We start from the raw sequence: 17723 nt of genomic DNA, 5'->3' as shown, positions 1-17723 counted from the left end.
CGCACAGACGAGGAAGTGATCCTCCCTCGCTCCAAACGCACCCCGCCACACGCTCCTCCTCCCTTCCGCCCCTTCCCCCTCCGCGCAGCACAATATATTTGGGGATGCACACACACACACACACACACACAGACACGGCCCGTGCTGGTATGCATGTATGCATGCAAGAAAAACAAAAAAAAATAAACAAACGAACGTACTCTTCTTTTCTACAGACTTGTCATTTTCGCTTCCGCCCACGAAAATCTCATACGACACCCACAAACACAAAGTCACACACACACGTGGGGCCAACACCACCATCACCAACAGCCAAAATAAAATAAAACGCATTAAAAAAGTAAGTTTACAAACAACAACAACAACAAAGACGCAAAAAAAACAACAACCGAAAAATGGCCCAAAATCGTTTCTTCCCTCATGTTTATGCAGACACCTGCGCTTCACTCGTCTACCGCTGGCTTCCTTCGTCGTGTTCCCCCGGTCTATCGTCCTTTGTGAACCCGGCAGGGAACACCTGCAGCTCCCCGCGTTTCCTCCAAAAGGCTTCACAAAGGCTGTGTGGCGGGAATTAAGTACAAGCAGCAAAAACAACAACAAAAAAACAAAAAAAGGAAAACAGCATCGCGGCACACATTCCATGCACAATTTTTTCTTCTCCAGGGAAGCCACACATACAAAAGCATGTGTACATCACACATTTTTCCACTTTAACTTCCCCTTTTCACCCCCCTCTTCCTTCGTGTGTGCAAACAGCAGCCTCCACCCGGCAAAACGCACGATTTTCCTTAAACAACACTTCGTTAAGCGCTGTATTCGACTTTACTCTATCCACACATCCCCTCCGTATGTGTATATTATACTACATTATATTATATATATACATAATATAATGGCTTTCCTCTTTCATTGGAGAGAAAAAAGAAGGAAACGCTTTTTTTTTTCTTCTTTTCGAGAGTCCTCATCGTCTTTTTATTTATATTTCTATTTATTTATTATTATTATTATTTTTTTAAATTTCATTTAATTTTATTTTATTTTATTTTATTTTATTTTTCTGTGTGTGGGGGAGGGAGGGAGGGAGGTAAAGCGTCAATAAATATCGGATAAATTATACCGCACCACAGTGACCCATGTAATTATACACCCATATAAATATATATATATATGTATGTAATTAAATGTTTGTGTTTTATTGTGATCGGTACAATAGGGCCAGATAAGATTACGAATAGTAAATACAACACTGCATATCAATATATATTCATATATATATATAAGAAGGGAAAAGAAAAAAGTGATTTAAAGATAGCGTTTGCCATCACATCAACATCCGTCGCAAGAGGAAGTGGCGTTGTCAGCTCTACTCGTCTCCTGCCCATGGATGAGTCTCACTCCCTCCCCCTTCGTCATATTCCCGCCCCATTTTATTTTTCGCTTACTCATCTCCCCTACCTTTTATTAATGTTCTCATCGTTTGACTGTCTTTGGCAGCTCTTCTCCGCATTGTGATTGCGCACCCTCGCACCCTTCCGATTGCCACGGGCGCGCAGGCACAAAGACACATGCGGCGGGAGAAGCGCATATTTACCCCCTCTACACAGAAACTCCACGTGATGGAAGATTGAGGCAACCACAGTAACAGCGAGTGCAGAGGAGATGGAAGGCAAAGCACGAAGGATGGCGGGGGAAAAACTAAACCCGCCCTTGCCAAAGGCAGCGGTGCCTTCATTTTCCACTCACTTCTCCATATCATTTCTTCGAACCCTCCACCGACTCTCCACATTTCAACTCTCCTCTCTTCTCTTTTTTTTTTTTCCGTCTTCTTTTTGCACCGAACTGCACGGACTTTTCCCCCCCGCCCCTCCCCCGCCGGTGCCAGAGGCCCGCATCATCGCCTTGCAAGCACCGTAAAACAACAAAAAACGGCTGCTAACAATGCCAGTGAAATGATAACAGTAATGGCGGCGACAGCGACAGCGGTGATATGAGTCGGTGCAGACGGGGCAAATCCAAAAGAAGGAGAAAAAAAACAACAACAAAAAAACGACGACAGAACCAAACAAACGTAAAAATAGATGTGCGCACACAGAAAAGAAACAATAACAAAATGGGAATGCCATTTTCGCTGATGTAAGACGGTTTGTTTTCAAGAATAACAATGAAAGAAGCAACAAAAAGAAAACAAAACAAAACAAAACAAAACAACAAACAAACCTACCGTCCATAGGCAAAAATGGAATAATAATAATAATAATAATAATAAAAGGACACATGTTAATTTTGTCAATTCCACATAATAATGACAATTTTTCTTTTCCTTTTGATTTTCATCCATTTCACCCCTCACTTTTCATTCGCGTCCTTGTTATTTATTTCTCTCTTTGTTTATTCCATGTATATATGTATTTTTACGTGCCCTCACATGCCTTCTACCATTCCATCTCCCCTCTACCTGCAAATACAACGAAGAGTCGGGGGTAAAATAAAAAAGAAAAAAGGTGGGAAATAGCCGTACTAATAAGGGATGGATGCGCATTCCACCATTTTCTATTTTTCTAAATACATATACATATAAATACAAATATAAATATATTTATTTTCACATCATTCAGGGAATGATTTTTCTTGTTGGGGACTATTTTGACGTTCCACCCCGTGCCTTGACGGACGGTTCTTTTTTCTCTGCACGTGCAGGGGGAACAGAAGTGGGCGACTTGTTTGCCCCGCTTGCACCGTTGCCATCAGTATTTTTCTTAACAGCATTACTATTGCTGTCACTATTTCCGTTTTCATGACTGTTTTTATTGCTGCTATTGCCACTGTGGCGTGCCTTGTTGGAACGGGCAAGATGCTTCATGATGTCTTCCTCAAAACGCTGGATGCTTGCCTTGCTGTCTTCTTGGTTCTGTCTCAGCTGTTGCACAATCTCTCGGAGTCGCTGTGTGTCGCGCCGCTTTCGCTCCTCCACGGCCTCAAGCTCTGCCGTGTAGTCCTTCCGCTCAAGCGTTGCGTCACGAAGACGGGCTCGGAAGTTCAGGTAGTCCTGAGTCTGCAGCAGGGCTCGCAGCTGAGTGAAAGAGGCATCCATCGCCGAGGAACGGTTATCCCAGTCGGAAAGCAGACCGTTACTGACATGAACGAGACGTTCCTGCTGCTGCGAAAGATTTTGAAGCTCCGTGTGGTGCTGTTGCTCCATACGATTTCGCTCTGTCTGTGCCTTAAGCAACTCTCGCCGCAACTCATTCACTTCACGCTCCAAAGAACGCCGTTGACGCTCCTTCTCAAGCATGTCACTTTCGTACCGCAGTTTTTCATTGTCAACTTGTTTCTTTAGCCGAGAAATCTCCTGCTCCTTGTCCTGGCGGTAGCGGTCCATTTCTTCCTGTCGACGGTTCATCTCCTTCTCATGCTCTTCCTGTAAACGTTTGGCGGCTTCTCCTGAGCGTTGACGATCCGACGCGCCGGAACTCAACTGTTCACGTAACTTTCGTGTTTCCTTTTGGTGTTGGGTACGCGCCCTGTCCAGCTGCTCTTCGTATCTCACACGCGTCTTTTCATTTTCCTCCCCAAGTCGCTTCAGTTCTGCCTCGTAAAACTCCTTGTTATTCATCATTCGTTCCTCCACGTAGTTCAACTTGTCTACGTGCTTGTCAATGAGTTGCTGGTACAATTCATTGCTTTTCTCAATGGACTCCTTCAGTCGAGCAGAGGATAATTTATGTAACTCCTCCATTTCTTCCACGTGACGTTTGCGCATCTGCTCCATTTCCTCACGATGGGCTTTATTAAGGCGGCGAATACCATCGCCCATTTCACCGTTTTGGGAAATGAAGAGATGCGCCACCTGTCTCACAAACTCTTCCTCTTTCTGCAGCATTATCCTGTGCAAAATATCCGACGCCAAGTCCACATAAAAGAAGGAATACCGCTGCATGTACTGTTCCTTCTTCGCATCGTATTTCCGCATTTTGTCTACCTCCCTCTTCAGATTTTGCACACGGATATTCAGCTCCGCAACTTGTTCGGCGCTGTTGGAGGCATCGGGTCGTTTATTTCTTTCCTCCTCGGCAATTTGGCGACGAAGCACTTCATTCTCTGATTTGGCTTCGACAAGCCGCGCCTTGAGGAGCGTTGGGTTTTTCTCTTCCTCAACAGCGTCCCGGCGCTGTCGTGCACTCGTTTCCGGCAAGTGACCAGGGCGTGCTCGTCTAGCAGAAATTGCACGTGAATCTTCCGTCCGATTAGTCATTACACGCCCTTCTAATTCAGCCTGAAGCTCCACAATGAGCATCTCCTGCTCCTGACAGCGTTTCTCCAAAAAGTTATTACGACGCTGCAATTCCAAAACGTAGTCACGGCTAAATTCGTTATGCCCGGCATCGCGAATAACTTTCTTGAGGCGATCTAATTCGGCTGTCAAAAGGCGGATTTGACGCACCTGTGGGTCCTCATTAATAACTGCTTTATTCACAATTTGCCTTGCACGTGACGCGTAGCGTATAGTCTGTCGCATCTCATCGAAGTTTACACTGTGGGGGGAGATGGTGGCCAACATCGACGTCTTGCTGTTTCCCCCAAGCGAGTCCATTAAAAGCCACGTGAGGTTGGAGTCACGATATGGCACAGGCACGGAAAGTGACTTGGACTGCGCGAGATCGGCCAGGCAGTCGATGACTCGGCCCAAGGTGGTGAGAGAAAGATTAATTTTGGTCCCTTCCAGGAACTGTTTTCCCTCCGCCCCAACAGCACCTGTGCGCTCCGAGCCTGCAAGATCGACAAGATTCAACTTGCTCTGTTTCTTGCAAGTGTTATCGTTCTTGTCAAGGATTAGCTGCATGATATTCAATGTAATAATGGCGTGGCTGCGACTGCTGCGGTCATTGACTTTTGTGGCTGCGGTGTGTCTCTCAACGCTCCCCTTGCGAATTACTCTCGCAACTTCTTCCTCGTTGGCAACCACTTTGGAAGTGAGTCCCTCCACGTACGGTCCACTGACGGGGTTGTGGCGAATCCTTAAATCGGCATCTTTTTGGGGACGAATTAAATCATACACCTTTTCATTGTAAATCTCATAGTACTCCACCTCGACGCGGTAGGAGTGTGAGGGGTCCGTATCCCGCTTTTCGCGCAATCCACTAAAAAGGTCGGCACTGATGCGGGGAATAATGCCTTGCAGTTCATTAGGGTCCATTCCTGTATGGTCGACAATGTCTACCGCCGGGCGATCCATATTTCCTTGTGTACCCAATTGCGGGGCAAAACCATCCTTTAGACTGTTCTGACTGCTCAGTAGGGATGCACGGCTAAAACGTGCGGGTGAGGCAAAACTAATAGACGGCTTAGAGACTTCGCAATCATCCTCTTCATAATCTTCAAACGCCACATGCTGGTGCTTAAAGTTCAAATGAAAATCAGCACTCTTTGGGGCATAACCAAACATGGAGAAAGTTTTCCCACTGCCAGTCTGTCCGTACGCAAAGACACACCCATTGTACCCTTCCAAGGTGTTCTCTAATATGGGGCGTCCAACCTCATCGTAAATATCCTGCTGAGAGCTGTAGGGTGGATGGGTAACCACCGACCCCGCAACAATCGCCGCATTTGATCCTGCGCCCTCAAACGAGACTGAATTCTCAGCAGCCGCGCGCCCACGCGCAGACAAAACGCTGGTGTTGGAGAGGCTTGTATTCAAGCATCGGCTCCGATTGCCTCGTGCGGAGGATGCATTGTTGTTGATAAACATATCAATCGATCCACGGATTTCCCCAGCAGTCCTTCCACGGCACATATCATTGTTACCCTGCTCCAAAACAGACCAGAAACAACGAGTAAAACTAAATGTTTCGCGAGGCCGAAAATCCTTCTGAGGATCCAACAGCGTAATCAGGCATGGGTTTTCCACATCAATACGTACCGTGCTGTGATGTGGCATGCTCAACGACAACTCCCGTTCACTAAATGGTCTCACACGCACATACACCCTCATAGCATTTCCTTGCCCCTGTGAAAGTTCCACTATCGAGCGGTGATGCGTGGTGGTGATAGATCTGGATGAATGTACCCGTCGAAAGTCATTTTCCCGCCTTCTCGGTGTGGACGCCGGACGCGCAGAGTTCAAAGGGGATCCTGCGGGGGAATAGCTTTGCATAACTTTGGGTCCTTTTTTTTTTTTTTCGTCTTCTCTCCAGCCCGTGCCTTTTTTATTGTTTCCTTTCAACTTCTTTGCGTGTGTATAAATATTGAGGGATATATTCTCACTTTTCTTCCTCCTTTAACGACACCTCTACTCTTTTTCCTGCGCTGCAAGAAATTCCTGTAGGAAAACACAAGAAAAGAAGCGTAACGAAATGTAATGTGAGCGCACCACTCGGCAATCAAAACCACGTGACCGCGTACCTGCGGAAGAGACATGTCGTCTTTGTTTTTCTTCAAGAACAGATGCCTTTTATTTTTATTTTCTTTTTTGTTGTTTAAAATATTTCCTTTCAAAAGAGAAGCTCCACGCACATTTTATGTACCCTGCGTTCTTTTATTATGGTGGCAGGGGAACAAAAACATTAATCGTCTGTGGAGGCATGGATGATCTCTCTCCTCTTCTTTTCTTTTTTTTTTGAAGTGGAAAATGTGAGCTTTTCTTTTCCGCAGGATCTCTCACAACAGGCATGGGAGGTCCGGCATTCAATCACTCACTCCACCTTCACACTCAGCGAGCGCGACGTGCGGCTTTTGGTTTGAAGCGGGACTCACGCTTTTGCTCCAGGCTTTTCCGCAGGCCCTCATTCTGCCGCTTGATCGTCTTTGCCAAGGCGTGAAGGCTCCTGCTACGTTCCACGCGTTGTTGAATCTCCTTCAGGTTCCTTGCCGCTAGCGCCGCCTCCTGCTGCTCCTTCTCTCGCCTCTGCTGCAAGATGAGCTCCACATCGTCTCGTGGCTCTTCCTCATCCCCATCCCCACCACCACCACCAATTGCCGCGGCGGATGTCGCCGCCTCCTCTACCAGGGAAGAAAAGCGGTACTTCTTCATGTCCTTTTTGGCACGAAGGCGCTTCACAAGAGCTTCACGTTCCTCTGCGGTTTTAACACCACTTTTTCGGAGTTTTTCTTGCATTTCACGACGCTCACGGCGCCGCTGGGACGATGAAAGCATTCGTGGACCCGTCAACAGCACCTCCTCCGGCAAAACAGTGCTTTGAAGAATCGAAATTGTCCCTCGAACAGCAGGGTGCTGCTTAAGCATCTCTGGTGTTGCGTCAAAGTACTTAACGGGATTAAAGCGACGGAATTCCTCGTCATTCTCCACAAAAACAATGTGCTTATTCTTTGGTGGTGCGGAGGTGATGGCTATCGATGCATCCTCATTGAGGAGCTCCTTCGCGCGGTGAAGATCTGCCTGTGCCTTGTATTGGAGGTACTGAACATTGCGTGTATTCTGCTCTAGCACTTTTTGTGTCTTTTTCTGATTTCCTTCCTTTGATCCCGCACGTTGTTTCATCTTCCCTGATGCGATATCTAAGACAGCCTTTGTCATGCCAATATGGAACTCATCGGGGTTACGTTGTGCCGCAGCGCGCTTCAATTGCAGGAGTTTCTGCATCTTTGCTTTGCGACGCCTAGAGCGTACGACATGGTCTTTTTGTTTCTCTAGCTGTCCTAAATGTTTGCGGGAGGCCGGCTGCGAGCGTTCCTTGTGGATCGTCCGCTTGATGTGCTTGTCCAAGTTACCCACACCTGGGTTGCGTCCCTTTCCCCGCGTCATTTTTCTTTTTTTGGCCTCTTTTCTCCCCTGCCGTACGTGTGGTTTCGCCTCTCCTAAACACCCACCGCTAGGGCTGCCCGTGCCAAAGTTGCAGGGTAAATTACTGCTTGTATGATAGGAACTGCCACGATGACTGAAAGGATACGTATTGAACAGCAGCAGAAGCAGCAGGTCAGTGACAAAAGTAAAAACAACAACAACAACAACAAGGGAGGATGATTTAGGGGGATTTTTAGAGCACATTACTCCCCGCCAAAACTGCACAACATTGTAGAGAGACACGTAAAGAAGGAAATGCACATACATGCATAAAAGTTTCAAACAAACGCGTGCGTGTGTATTTGTGAAGAGAGAGAGAGAGATACAAGACAGAGAGAAACATGTGCATCATGCCTGATTGATATTTTATACGAGTGAGTCCGCATAACACAGAAAGAAAAAGAGAGAAGGAAAGAAATGTGTAAAAAAAAAGACAAAAAGTACGGAAAAAGTAACGAGCGATTGTCGGACAAAAGTAAACTAGGGGCATCCGGCGCACCACCAGTGATTTGGAGATAGAAAGAAAAAAAGGGAGTGGGGATAGGGGGGAAAACTCGACGCGTCGAGCCTCTCTGCATCCCAGTCCTTTTGCGTCTCTCCTTCCCTTCACCGTACTAAACCTCCCACACTCCGCTGCCGTTCTTCCCCTTGCATGTACATTCACACATCTCTCTTCTCTGCCAATCCCCTTTGTTTTTCTTGCTTATTATTATTATTATTATTATTAATCTTTTTTTTTTTTTTTGGGTGGCTGTGGTGTCTCCATGTCAGTTGTTTCCCCTCGTATTAGGTGGACGGTATTGCGGCGGCTGCACCCGTGACAATGGCCTCCGTGCCGCGAATACGCCCGGCCAAATCACGAACGCGTTCGGCGAACAAAGCGAGGGCATACCGGAATATTTGCGACGCGTGCAGCTGCCCGATACTTTCAATGGTGAACCGCATGCGGGTTTTGTCCTTTTCGACGACAATCTTGTCGGCGATTTCGGGGTACATGTCACGGCGGAGACACTCGCGACAAAGCGTGCAGTTCTCCACCTCCGCCACCTCCGACTCCCCCTCCTCGTTCACGCCAAAGACACCAACAGGACAAATGCGTTGTAATTTCGTTGCACAATCCCCACGAATCGGCTCACGTAAATAAATGCTTGTCTTGAGCTCGTAGAAACAGACAGAGACGGGGGTCCACTTCGCGTGCACACCACCAATGCCCTTCAGAGCAATCGCCCGCAGCTTTAAACGCTGTCCAGGCCCTAGCTTCGTCAATATAATGTCGGGATGGACAAGAAACACACGGTCCTCGTCGGCACCAGTTGCCCACGCTTCTTGCCCTGGAAGCGGCTTCCACTTAAGATCGCCGCTGTAGACACTCGTCGACTTTGCATCACGCCGTCCTTCAGCAGCAAGTTCAAACACCAAAACACGTTGCGGATCAAGAGCATCAAAACCTACTTGATTCGATTCCGTTACAAACTGCATCTTCAACACAGGACCAGCAATTGGAACAAGGCCGATGCGATGGGCAAGAAGTTCGTCCGGCACGACGCTGTCATTTTCCTCAATGAGCATGCGGTCAAATGCAAGGACTGGGACCTCAGTCATCATCAGTCGGCGAAACATGTTCGCAATCGGTGGGCTGATGCGTTCTACATCAAACGTCATGGTTTCCACACTTCGGGTAGTGGAGGTGGTGGGAGAAGACTCTGACGTGGGCACATCGCTATTCCCCTCTGCTTCTTCTTCATTCGCGTTAATGTTCCTAGTTGACTCCTCGACCTTCACTGGCGCATGTCGTCCCGGCAACTTCACTGCAGCCGATGTAACTTTGATGTTCGATATCGTCGGCACATCCGGTAGAGCCGTCGGTGGTATCGCCGCCTGTCCACGACCATGTGTGCCTGGCGCGCTGAACGTCTCAGTGTGCAACGCTTTATCACAGCCAACCCGCAGTTTGCAGCCGTAACTCATCCCGCTGCCTGCTTGCGCAATTAGGGACTTTCCCTTTCCGCACTTGCTAGAATCAACACAATAAAAAATAAAAAATAATAAATAAGGGGCAAAACGGCAATAATACGCAGCGACACCAAAATGATTCACGCAAGAGCGAAATCCAAATGAAAGAGGTAGTGGGTAAGGGGAAAAATAGACGCATGCCACTTAAAGCCCGTCGTTCTTTCCCACATGAGCAGGATTTAATTGATCCGCATGATACAGTCATCACACACACACACGCAGGAAAAAAAAAGAAACAAAAGGACAGTAAATATGCGGAATGAGAGGAACAATAAGATAACAAAAAAGAAACAAAAAGAAGGTCCAATGCCAATAAAAATATAAATACCCGCCGCCTTTGTTTCTTTTTCTGCCTTTTTTTTTGCTGTCGTCGGAGGTGCCCTGTGGATCTAATGGAATTAAAGGCTCCCAACATGTCGACACCGGCAGTGGGGACAGAAGCGGCAGCAGTCATGGGGAAAAGACGTGACTAATTTCTTAAAATTCCTTTTTCATTCCCTCTTTTATTAGCAATCATTTACCGTCTCAGCCTCCCTTTAATTCCTTCCAGTTACCGCAGCCACAATCACACAATTCCACGGCCGAATTTCCGCCAGACTGTTGTGTCCCCCATCCACCCATCCGCTTTCGCTTTGCCCTTGTTGCTTCTGCTACTCCCGTCGTGATGGCGGCGGCGCATCCTCTGGGCCTGTTGGATGCTCCGCCTCTTTTTTTTTTTTTTAAACTTCCATTTCTTCCACGCTGTTTTTTCTTCTTCCCTTCTTCAGTTGTGGTTCTGCTTTCTTTCAGCGTTGTGCATATATATAAGAAGAAGAACTATGAGAGTAAGTGAGTGGGAGGTGATTTTCTCATGATTGGACTAATTCCGACGATTCCGCACTGCTGGAGGAGTCTGCGTCGTCGTCGTCGTCGTCCTCCGAGTCGGTCAGAAGACCAATTTGTGGCGGATGAGCTGACTTCTTTGGCACTGCTGGTTCATCGGGTGGAAGCTCTTGTTCGTGTTGTTGCATGTAATGATGATAGTGCGGGAAGACGGGCCCAACTCCGTTGTTTGACTCATGCAGTGGTAACCCTGCGTTATGACTCCCATCATCATCATTGTTGTTGTTGTCTTCGTCGTCCTCCAGCTCCTCGGGGCCGTAATCCGCTCTATGAAGTAGGCGTGTCACGTCCTCGCGTAGTGTCGACCTCGTCGTTTGTCCTTTATTAAAAACGGGGCGCACGCCGTCAATAATGCGGTCATTTTTAAAGATATTCACCTTCTTGCCCAAACAAGTAAAGGACTTGAGCGCCAGTGCACGTGCCTCCACCTTGTGATTGGGCACATCGATGCGCGCGATGTTGCCAACGATGCGTGTTGGCCCCACCTTGACTCCCATTGTCTCGCCCAGCGCCTTTGCGAGAATGAGAGGAATGTTGCCAAACTCTCGCGGTGGCAGCGGATACGCAAGGATCGATGGATGGCGACTGGCCACAACTTCCGCTGGAAGTGGCGGGGGTGGTATTGTGAGTGGATTTAATGCCGGCGTGGAAGGAATAACGCCCATCAACGCCAGTAACTCTGCTGCAGTAGGGGCGTTGGCTGCTGCAATTGTTGCCGTCGGTGCCTGCTGGGAAACTGCTTCCACCGGTAGACTAGTCCCAGAAGAGGCTGTCGGGAGATTTGCCGCAGGGGATTGAGAAATTGGAAGAGGCGTAGAAGGCCACACCCCAACAGTCACGAGGGGTACTGTCTGAGCTGAAGACGTTTGCAATGGCACATTTTCTCTCGGGGTACCACTCGACACCGGTTCTGCTGTTTTGTCCGCTGCTGCAGAAGTTCCCCCCTTCATTGCCAAGAGACGCTCCATGAGCGTCATTCCACCACCACCACTCATCCCTCTATTGCTTTCGGCGGCTTCGTTGGCAGGGAAAACAGGCCCCTCCGTCTTTGATCCCCTGTCAAATGTAAAGTTTCCGATGGAAGCATTAGGATCCACTTGAAGTGGTTTTCTCGCGGTCACGCTCTCGAGGGGTAAGTCTGGGAGCACAGCCGGTTTGTTTTGATTATCCGACACAGCGGGTTGAGTAAAGAACGAGGACGCCGTAGGAGCTTCTTCTCCCATTTTTCCCAACTTTGTTGCTTCTGGTGCCGTTCCATCCACTGCGGTTGGTCCAGACGCACGCCCGTCATGCATTTTAAATAATGCTTTTGGCCTCCTTGCATGCTCCGCGGCTGTCTCGACCTGCATGCCATAAGACGCCATATACTCCTCTGCATTCACCTCCTGGAACTGATATTGTGCATTGCTGCCCGGATCAACTGCTGCGTCAACAGCATTGTATGTCTGCGCCTCGTAAGAGGGATCCACATTTCCTTCGGTTATACCAACCTCGCGTTGCACCTCTTCCTCAAGCTCCTTCAGAAACTTTTCTAGCTCATCCAAGTCATCACCCAAAATTTCCAGGTCAGGGTCCAACCGGCGAAGCACATGAAGATAATAGCCGTGAAACTCGTGCTCCGGGTGAAGAAAGGCAAATAAGTCGGGATACATCTTCAAAAAGGTAGCTTCTTGCTCGCGGGAACGGGCCTTTGCAATGCTCTGTGCCAGGTGCTGAATATTTTTATCCATCACAGGGTCGGGCAGCTTGCCAACATACGCCGTCGATTGCCTCGCAGCTGCGTCGGAGGCCGCAGTAAAGGCAACACCATCAACACCACCAGCGGCGGCAACGGCAGCGGAAGAAATCGCAGAAAACGAGTTTGTCGTGGAAGAGCCAATGTGCTTCTTAGGAGGCACTACAGCTGTCGGTCGTCCAGGATTTGAACTGTACTGATAATAAGGATACAAGGAATCGCCGGGCTTCAAGCCATTACTGATTGCCGTATTATGAGTGGTACGCTCCTCCCGCAACCAATCCTGAGCCCCACGGCCTCGTCTCGACCACCACTCCCATGCTTCCTTCAGTCCAAGTGATGCTTCGCTGCTTGCAGGCCATGACTTATCACACAACAAAGCTCGAATTCGCCGACGGCCCTGATCCCGCATCTGCTGCAGCCACTTTGCCGTTGTTGACCGCATACCGAACGCAAACGTGTCATCGGCTTGCACAAAAACTGGCCTCGCCTGAACCGTGTCATATGGCTTTAATTTTATAGAAACCGCCGGTAATTGGGCGGGTGGCGGGAGACGACGAGCACGTTTTGTTTGGCGCCAGGTGTTTGTTAGGACCGAGGTCCATCCACGACAGCGTGTTGCCGGTGACTTCGGCCACTCGTGCCAGTTGCCGCACGCAACAACAGCGGCATCAGTAAAAAGTGGTACCGCTTCCTTCAAGACGTCAAGCCCCTTTTCCGCGACGCGTGTGCGAAACAAGTATAAGAACGGCTTTTCCGCATGGCGCTGGTATACCTCTTCAACACTCATCACGGATCGGTGTGAAAAGACGGCTGGTTGCATGGTCGCTCGAAGGGGAAGTGTAGTTGAGCCATTTGCTGTCGCATTTATTAGTTTGTCCGGAAATCCAAACCTTGACACTCTCCCATCACTGTGTGGCACTGCACAGGACGGATACACCGCAGACGTCACGCATCGAAAAACCATTTCTCCTTCATCTAGGTTGTTCACCGGAATTTCAAGAATCCGGGATGCTACGGTAGCCGCGTCGATCGTGCTGGTAGTAACTGCCTTGGTGACATCTGTTGCCCCTGCGTTCTTCACAGTAGACCCGCCACCGTCCCCGTCGTTACATGACAACTTACAAGTAGAAGGCAGTCGAAACACATCCGTCGCCTCCAGCACGCGCAGTAGCTCTATTTGTTGGGCCTCAATTAGCATAAAGGCCTTCTTCGAGGTGAGAGTCTCATTAAAAAAGGCGTCCTGTGCTTCTGTGGACACGTTACGTGAAGAAAGCCACGTGTGGTACGCGTTAAAAACACTCGCGACATCACTGCCGGAATCTTGAGAAAAGAACACACGGGCCTCTTTCATTAATTCTTCCGTGTCCGTTTCCATCTTCCCGACAAAGAACATATTGCCCACCATCCACGCTGCCGCAATAACACTCGCTGGCACAACGCAGTCATGGAGTCGCGAGTACATCAAGAGGCGCACTACCTCAACAGGCCATGAGAAACACGTGGCAGCCACGCCAATTGGTGATAAACGTGGAATGGAATCCGCACTCTTAATTTCCAAGTGACCCAATCGCTGAAGGTGATGCTCGACCGCTAAAAAGGTACGACGCAGCTTTTCATAACGGCTTGTTGACGCGGTTGGAACACCGATAAAAATAAAGGGCACCAACTGTGCAACCATCGAGGACAGGAGGTAATTATTCTCCGAATCTTCCAAACTGGCGCCGGTTTCGCGGCAGCGCAGCCCCTCTTCTCGTGCCTGCAAGAGGTGATACAGCTGCACGTACTCATCCCAGCCTAGATTAAAAATAGAGTGGTGACCGGGATCCACGCTGATGTGACGATGTTTGGTGCCGTAGAGGATAGGTTTAGAAATTAATTGAACCACCATGCACACTGGGAATCGAGCAACGTCCTGCTCGCCCTTGTTACCGTCACCTCGGCGAAGACGGGCAATCGTCCGACGGTAGCGTAGCTCTTGCACAAGGCTGTAAGTTGTGACAAAAACGTCTGCATCGGTGCTTTCATCGTACGATGCGTAAGAACGTCGTGCGCAATCCACCACAAGACCAATTTCCCTTGTGGATGGAAGAGCCGAGTGCGCAATGTTGGGGGTTGTCAACAACACCAGTCGCCTTCCACCCCTCGTCGCAGCCTCGCCGGCCTGCAACACACAATCCACCTCCTGCACCGTGAGACAGTCCAGTAGAAGATGCAATGAAAACGATGTTGATTGCTCCAAATCTTCATTGTCCGTTGAATCACCCAACGCGAGACGAAGTGCCTCCTCTACCACAGAGGCGATGTGTGCATTTGGAACAATGACGACAACAGATGGCAGATGCTGTCGCTTTTCTTCTTGCTTTTGTTGATCGGCGCCTCGTAAAGCATCCTCTCGCTCCGCACAGTCGTATTTCTTCACTGCCTGCACAATGATTGGGCACCAGTAGGATCGAAGTTTCTCGTCATTCGTGAATTCCGCCTCCTCCGCTGCCATAATCCTCGCCACCACCCCAATGTTCTCCACATAGTTGCGAAGATCCTCGGCCGGGTCACGAGGAATAAAGCTACCCTCCTCCTCACACTTCGCAAGCCATTGCATCGTCTCCTCAAGAAGCATTACACACGAGGGAGACCATACTTCGTTGAGGTGCTGCGCCTCAGTACCCGACGTCTTTAGATCCTGCTGTAGCACCTGAGAAAGATTTAGACGGGCTGTAAACTCTTTACCAAAAAATTCTACAATCGTTGTGGCAACGGCATCTTCAAAACAGTCAATCACCACATGCAAAGATCCTCCACGCCTTTTAATTCCATTTTCCTCCCTCAATTGCCGCAGTGTACTGCGGAGAAGTGACATACAAAGCTCTGTGATTGGTGATCTCAAATGTATATCGTTCAAAATTACACAAGCAACATTTATTAGTAAGGGGTCGCATAACAATTGACGGACGAGCATCTCTGGTGTGGTGACTGCAATCAATGTTCCCTCCTCTACGTCGTAACGGGTTGGTGTACACACAGCCACCGTCCTCGATGTGGCATCCTCACCGCGCTCCTCACGGAGTCGCTCCACCGTGCGACAAGCGGAAAGACTTGTCAGGCAGACAACAATAACGCGCTTGCTCTTAAAAATTTCTGTCTCCGATATAATCTGTGGCATCTGCAGAGTCCGGCCGCTGCCGGGAGGGGCTACAAGCGCCAATACTTGGCTATTGCGCAGTGCGTCAAGGACAGGCCCGCGACACTGATACACAGGCAACCGCTGACGGTACGGCAACCACTTGCGTCGGTGAACGAGAATTTTCGTCATGGGCTTACGATCCACTCGCTTTGGGTCAAATAACTTCATCGGGGCAAGTTTATGCACAGCGCGCTCCCGTTCGGCTCCATCACTCATCGAAAGTGCAGCCGCGGCATCAATGAAGCCACCGCCTGCAAACGCCGCGTTCGGTGCCTCTGGCGGCGGGGCACTTTCATCAAGGCGTTTACCCCATCGCTCCACATCCGCCGTCGTGAGAGGCACATCCAATGGGAACGTGTACGCCTTGCGGTTTTCAAAAGGACCCTGACGTGAACGCGAGACAAGTTCCTCTATGTGCTTCTCGTGATGCTCAGGTGCCTCCGGCGCAAAAAGAAAAGAAGAGAAACGATCACCAGTGAGAAAAAGCGACATTGCGACAAACCAAACCCCCCTTTATTCTTCTACCTTTTGCTCTTAATCTGCGTGCGTTTGTTTTCCGCACTTAATTCCCTTTCGGTGTCGTCTTCGTCCCTCTGCGCCTCCGCCCCTTTCTTTTTTGTTTGTGTGTTTGTCTCCTTCCAGGGAAGGGTGTGTGCGGCGACTCAGCCAGAGCAGCAAACCCTGTTGCACTCTGCGCACACTTAAGATTGAGTGCCCTCAATGAGACCCGCCCCCCTCCTCAAAAAAAAAAAAAAAATTACAACCGCTGGCCCCTCCTCGTTTCCTCCTCCTCCCGCTTATTTTTATGCCCTCCGTGCGCTGCTGTTCTCCCCTGGCTCGCTCTAAAACAACCCGCGGTAGAATTCGCACTCCCCTCGTCGGTCGAACGCCCTGTCAACTGCTCCGAAACCCCACACAAAAATCGTCTCCCCTTAATGCTCTTTGCGCTTCACTTTTATGTGTCACATGGCCGCACGCATTTATTGGGTCACGCATAGAAGCGGGGCAAATCAAATTTTTGTTGGTTAAGAAAAAAAAAAGAAAAAGAAAATTCGCGGCACCCACTCCACAGACAGAAAGTTACCCACGGCATATACCCATGCGGCTGCATGAAACCGCAGAGGAAGAGCAGGGGGGTCATCGATATGAAAGATAAAACAACAACAACAACAACGGACAAACACAATGAATTGAAGTACGCGCCAGAAAGTAAAAAACAAAAACAAAAACCAGGGGAAGCGGTTGCACCGAAAAGTGCGGAAGGGAGAAGCTATCTAATTCATTTCCCTTCATCCTCTTCCCCCATCCCCTCTTCTTGATTCCACTCCCATCACTACAAGTCGGACCCAAGCGATCGCGTGCCCCGCAGCCGCCGCATCTCATCCTCCGTGACGGGGACGCGATTGCTCTGAAGGCTAAGCTCCACAAGTTTTTGCAACTTGTAGTGACGATAACAAAAGGCAAAGACGGCGATGGTGCCAACAAAGCCCAACACCGAGAGAACAATGGTACCCGGGCTTGCCGAGACAGTTGTGCCTAGGATGAATTGGATATCACGGAAGGTGTCCGCCGGAGTCTCTCTACTGCCCGTCATCCAGACAATAGGCTCAGTGGCTGTGTAACGAAACGGTGATGTTTGGTTGCTACTCCACATTCCAAGGTAAAGAGTACGATTTACCATTTGAATATCAACACCAAACGGCGCCAAGTCACGATTCCCCGCCTTGTCAATAGTAAACATCCCCGTAAAGCCATCTATTGAGGTGGACCGAACAAAAGGCATAATGTTAGCACTAAGGTTGAGACTCACCCCCGCATTCACGGCTCGATCAACGCTGTCAATAACTGTGTACGCGGCGTCAATTGCAAACGCCGCCCCATGACGAATGGTGGTGAGATTGCAATAAGTTTCTTCCGCGGCAAATCCGCCTTGCGACAAAATCCGCACCTGATTATTGTATAGACCACTATGTGCAGATTCATTGTTGATGGCTTCCAACCGTTGCGGCTCAACGTATGGAAATATACACAGGGAACTTTGGGCTTTCTCACGTTCCTCTGGGTGTGACGCGGCATATTGACAAAGCTCTTTTCCTAAAAGAAGATGTATT

At 49.1% G+C, this 17723-nt stretch overlaps 5 protein-coding genes across 5 annotated transcripts, besides 15 other annotated features; all 5 read right to left on the bottom strand.

The window, feature by feature from the left end:
• Positions 1 to 1429: part of a sequence feature (heterozygous, non-Esmeraldo-like haplotype) that runs on past the window's edge.
• Positions 108 to 136: a microsatellite.
• Positions 352 to 389: a microsatellite.
• Positions 854 to 878: a microsatellite.
• Positions 971 to 1056: a microsatellite.
• Positions 1430 to 1564: a sequence feature (areas merged during assembly that could not be assigned to a particular haplotype. This can correspond to areas where the two haplotypes were merged or to regions with more than two copies in the genome that were merged during assembly.).
• Positions 1565 to 1906: a sequence feature (areas merged during assembly that could not be assigned to a particular haplotype. This can correspond to areas where the two haplotypes were merged or to regions with more than two copies in the genome that were merged during assembly.).
• Positions 1907 to 17723: a sequence feature (heterozygous, non-Esmeraldo-like haplotype).
• Positions 2177 to 2208: a microsatellite.
• Positions 2241 to 2266: a microsatellite.
• Positions 2563 to 2600: a microsatellite.
• Tc00.1047053511293.50 (kinesin, putative) lies at positions 2639 to 6151 on the bottom strand (the record flags this gene model as incomplete). Its single annotated transcript, XM_807370.1, has 1 exon — positions 2639 to 6151. The coding sequence occupies one exon, from the start codon at positions 6149 to 6151 to the stop codon at positions 2639 to 2641; it is 3513 nt and encodes a 1170-aa protein (XP_812463.1).
• On the bottom strand, positions 6707 to 8065 carry Tc00.1047053511293.40 (U3 snoRNA-associated protein UTP11, putative; the record flags this gene model as incomplete). Its single annotated transcript, XM_807369.1, has 1 exon — positions 6707 to 8065. One exon carries the CDS (start codon positions 8063 to 8065, stop codon positions 6707 to 6709), a length of 1359 nt encoding a protein of 452 aa, XP_812462.1.
• Positions 7949 to 7968: a microsatellite.
• Positions 8502 to 8525: a microsatellite.
• On the bottom strand, positions 8585 to 9766 carry Tc00.1047053511293.30 (DNA-directed RNA polymerase, alpha subunit, putative; the record flags this gene model as incomplete). The annotated part of the gene is made up of 1 exon (XM_807368.1): positions 8585 to 9766. The coding sequence occupies one exon, from the start codon at positions 9764 to 9766 to the stop codon at positions 8585 to 8587; it is 1182 nt and encodes a 393-aa protein (XP_812461.1).
• Positions 9826 to 9851: a sequence feature (AT_rich).
• Positions 10032 to 10111: a sequence feature (T-rich).
• Tc00.1047053511293.20 (hypothetical protein, conserved) lies at positions 10660 to 16104 on the bottom strand (the record flags this gene model as incomplete). The annotated part of the gene is made up of 1 exon (XM_807367.1): positions 10660 to 16104. The coding sequence occupies one exon, from the start codon at positions 16102 to 16104 to the stop codon at positions 10660 to 10662; it is 5445 nt and encodes a 1814-aa protein (XP_812460.1).
• Tc00.1047053511293.10 (extracellular receptor, putative) lies at positions 16946 to 17723 on the bottom strand (the record flags this gene model as incomplete). Its single annotated transcript, XM_807366.1, has 1 exon — positions 16946 to 17723. A coding segment is annotated over one exon (778 nt), but the record flags the coding sequence as incomplete, so codon positions are not given.

Source organism: Trypanosoma cruzi, genomic scaffold, assembly GCF_000209065.1.
Source record: "Trypanosoma cruzi strain CL Brener 1047053517087 genomic scaffold, whole genome shotgun sequence".
NCBI classification, from domain to species: domain Eukaryota; phylum Euglenozoa; class Kinetoplastea; order Trypanosomatida; family Trypanosomatidae; genus Trypanosoma; species Trypanosoma cruzi.
This window is presented reverse-complemented; position numbering and strand designations above follow the sequence as displayed.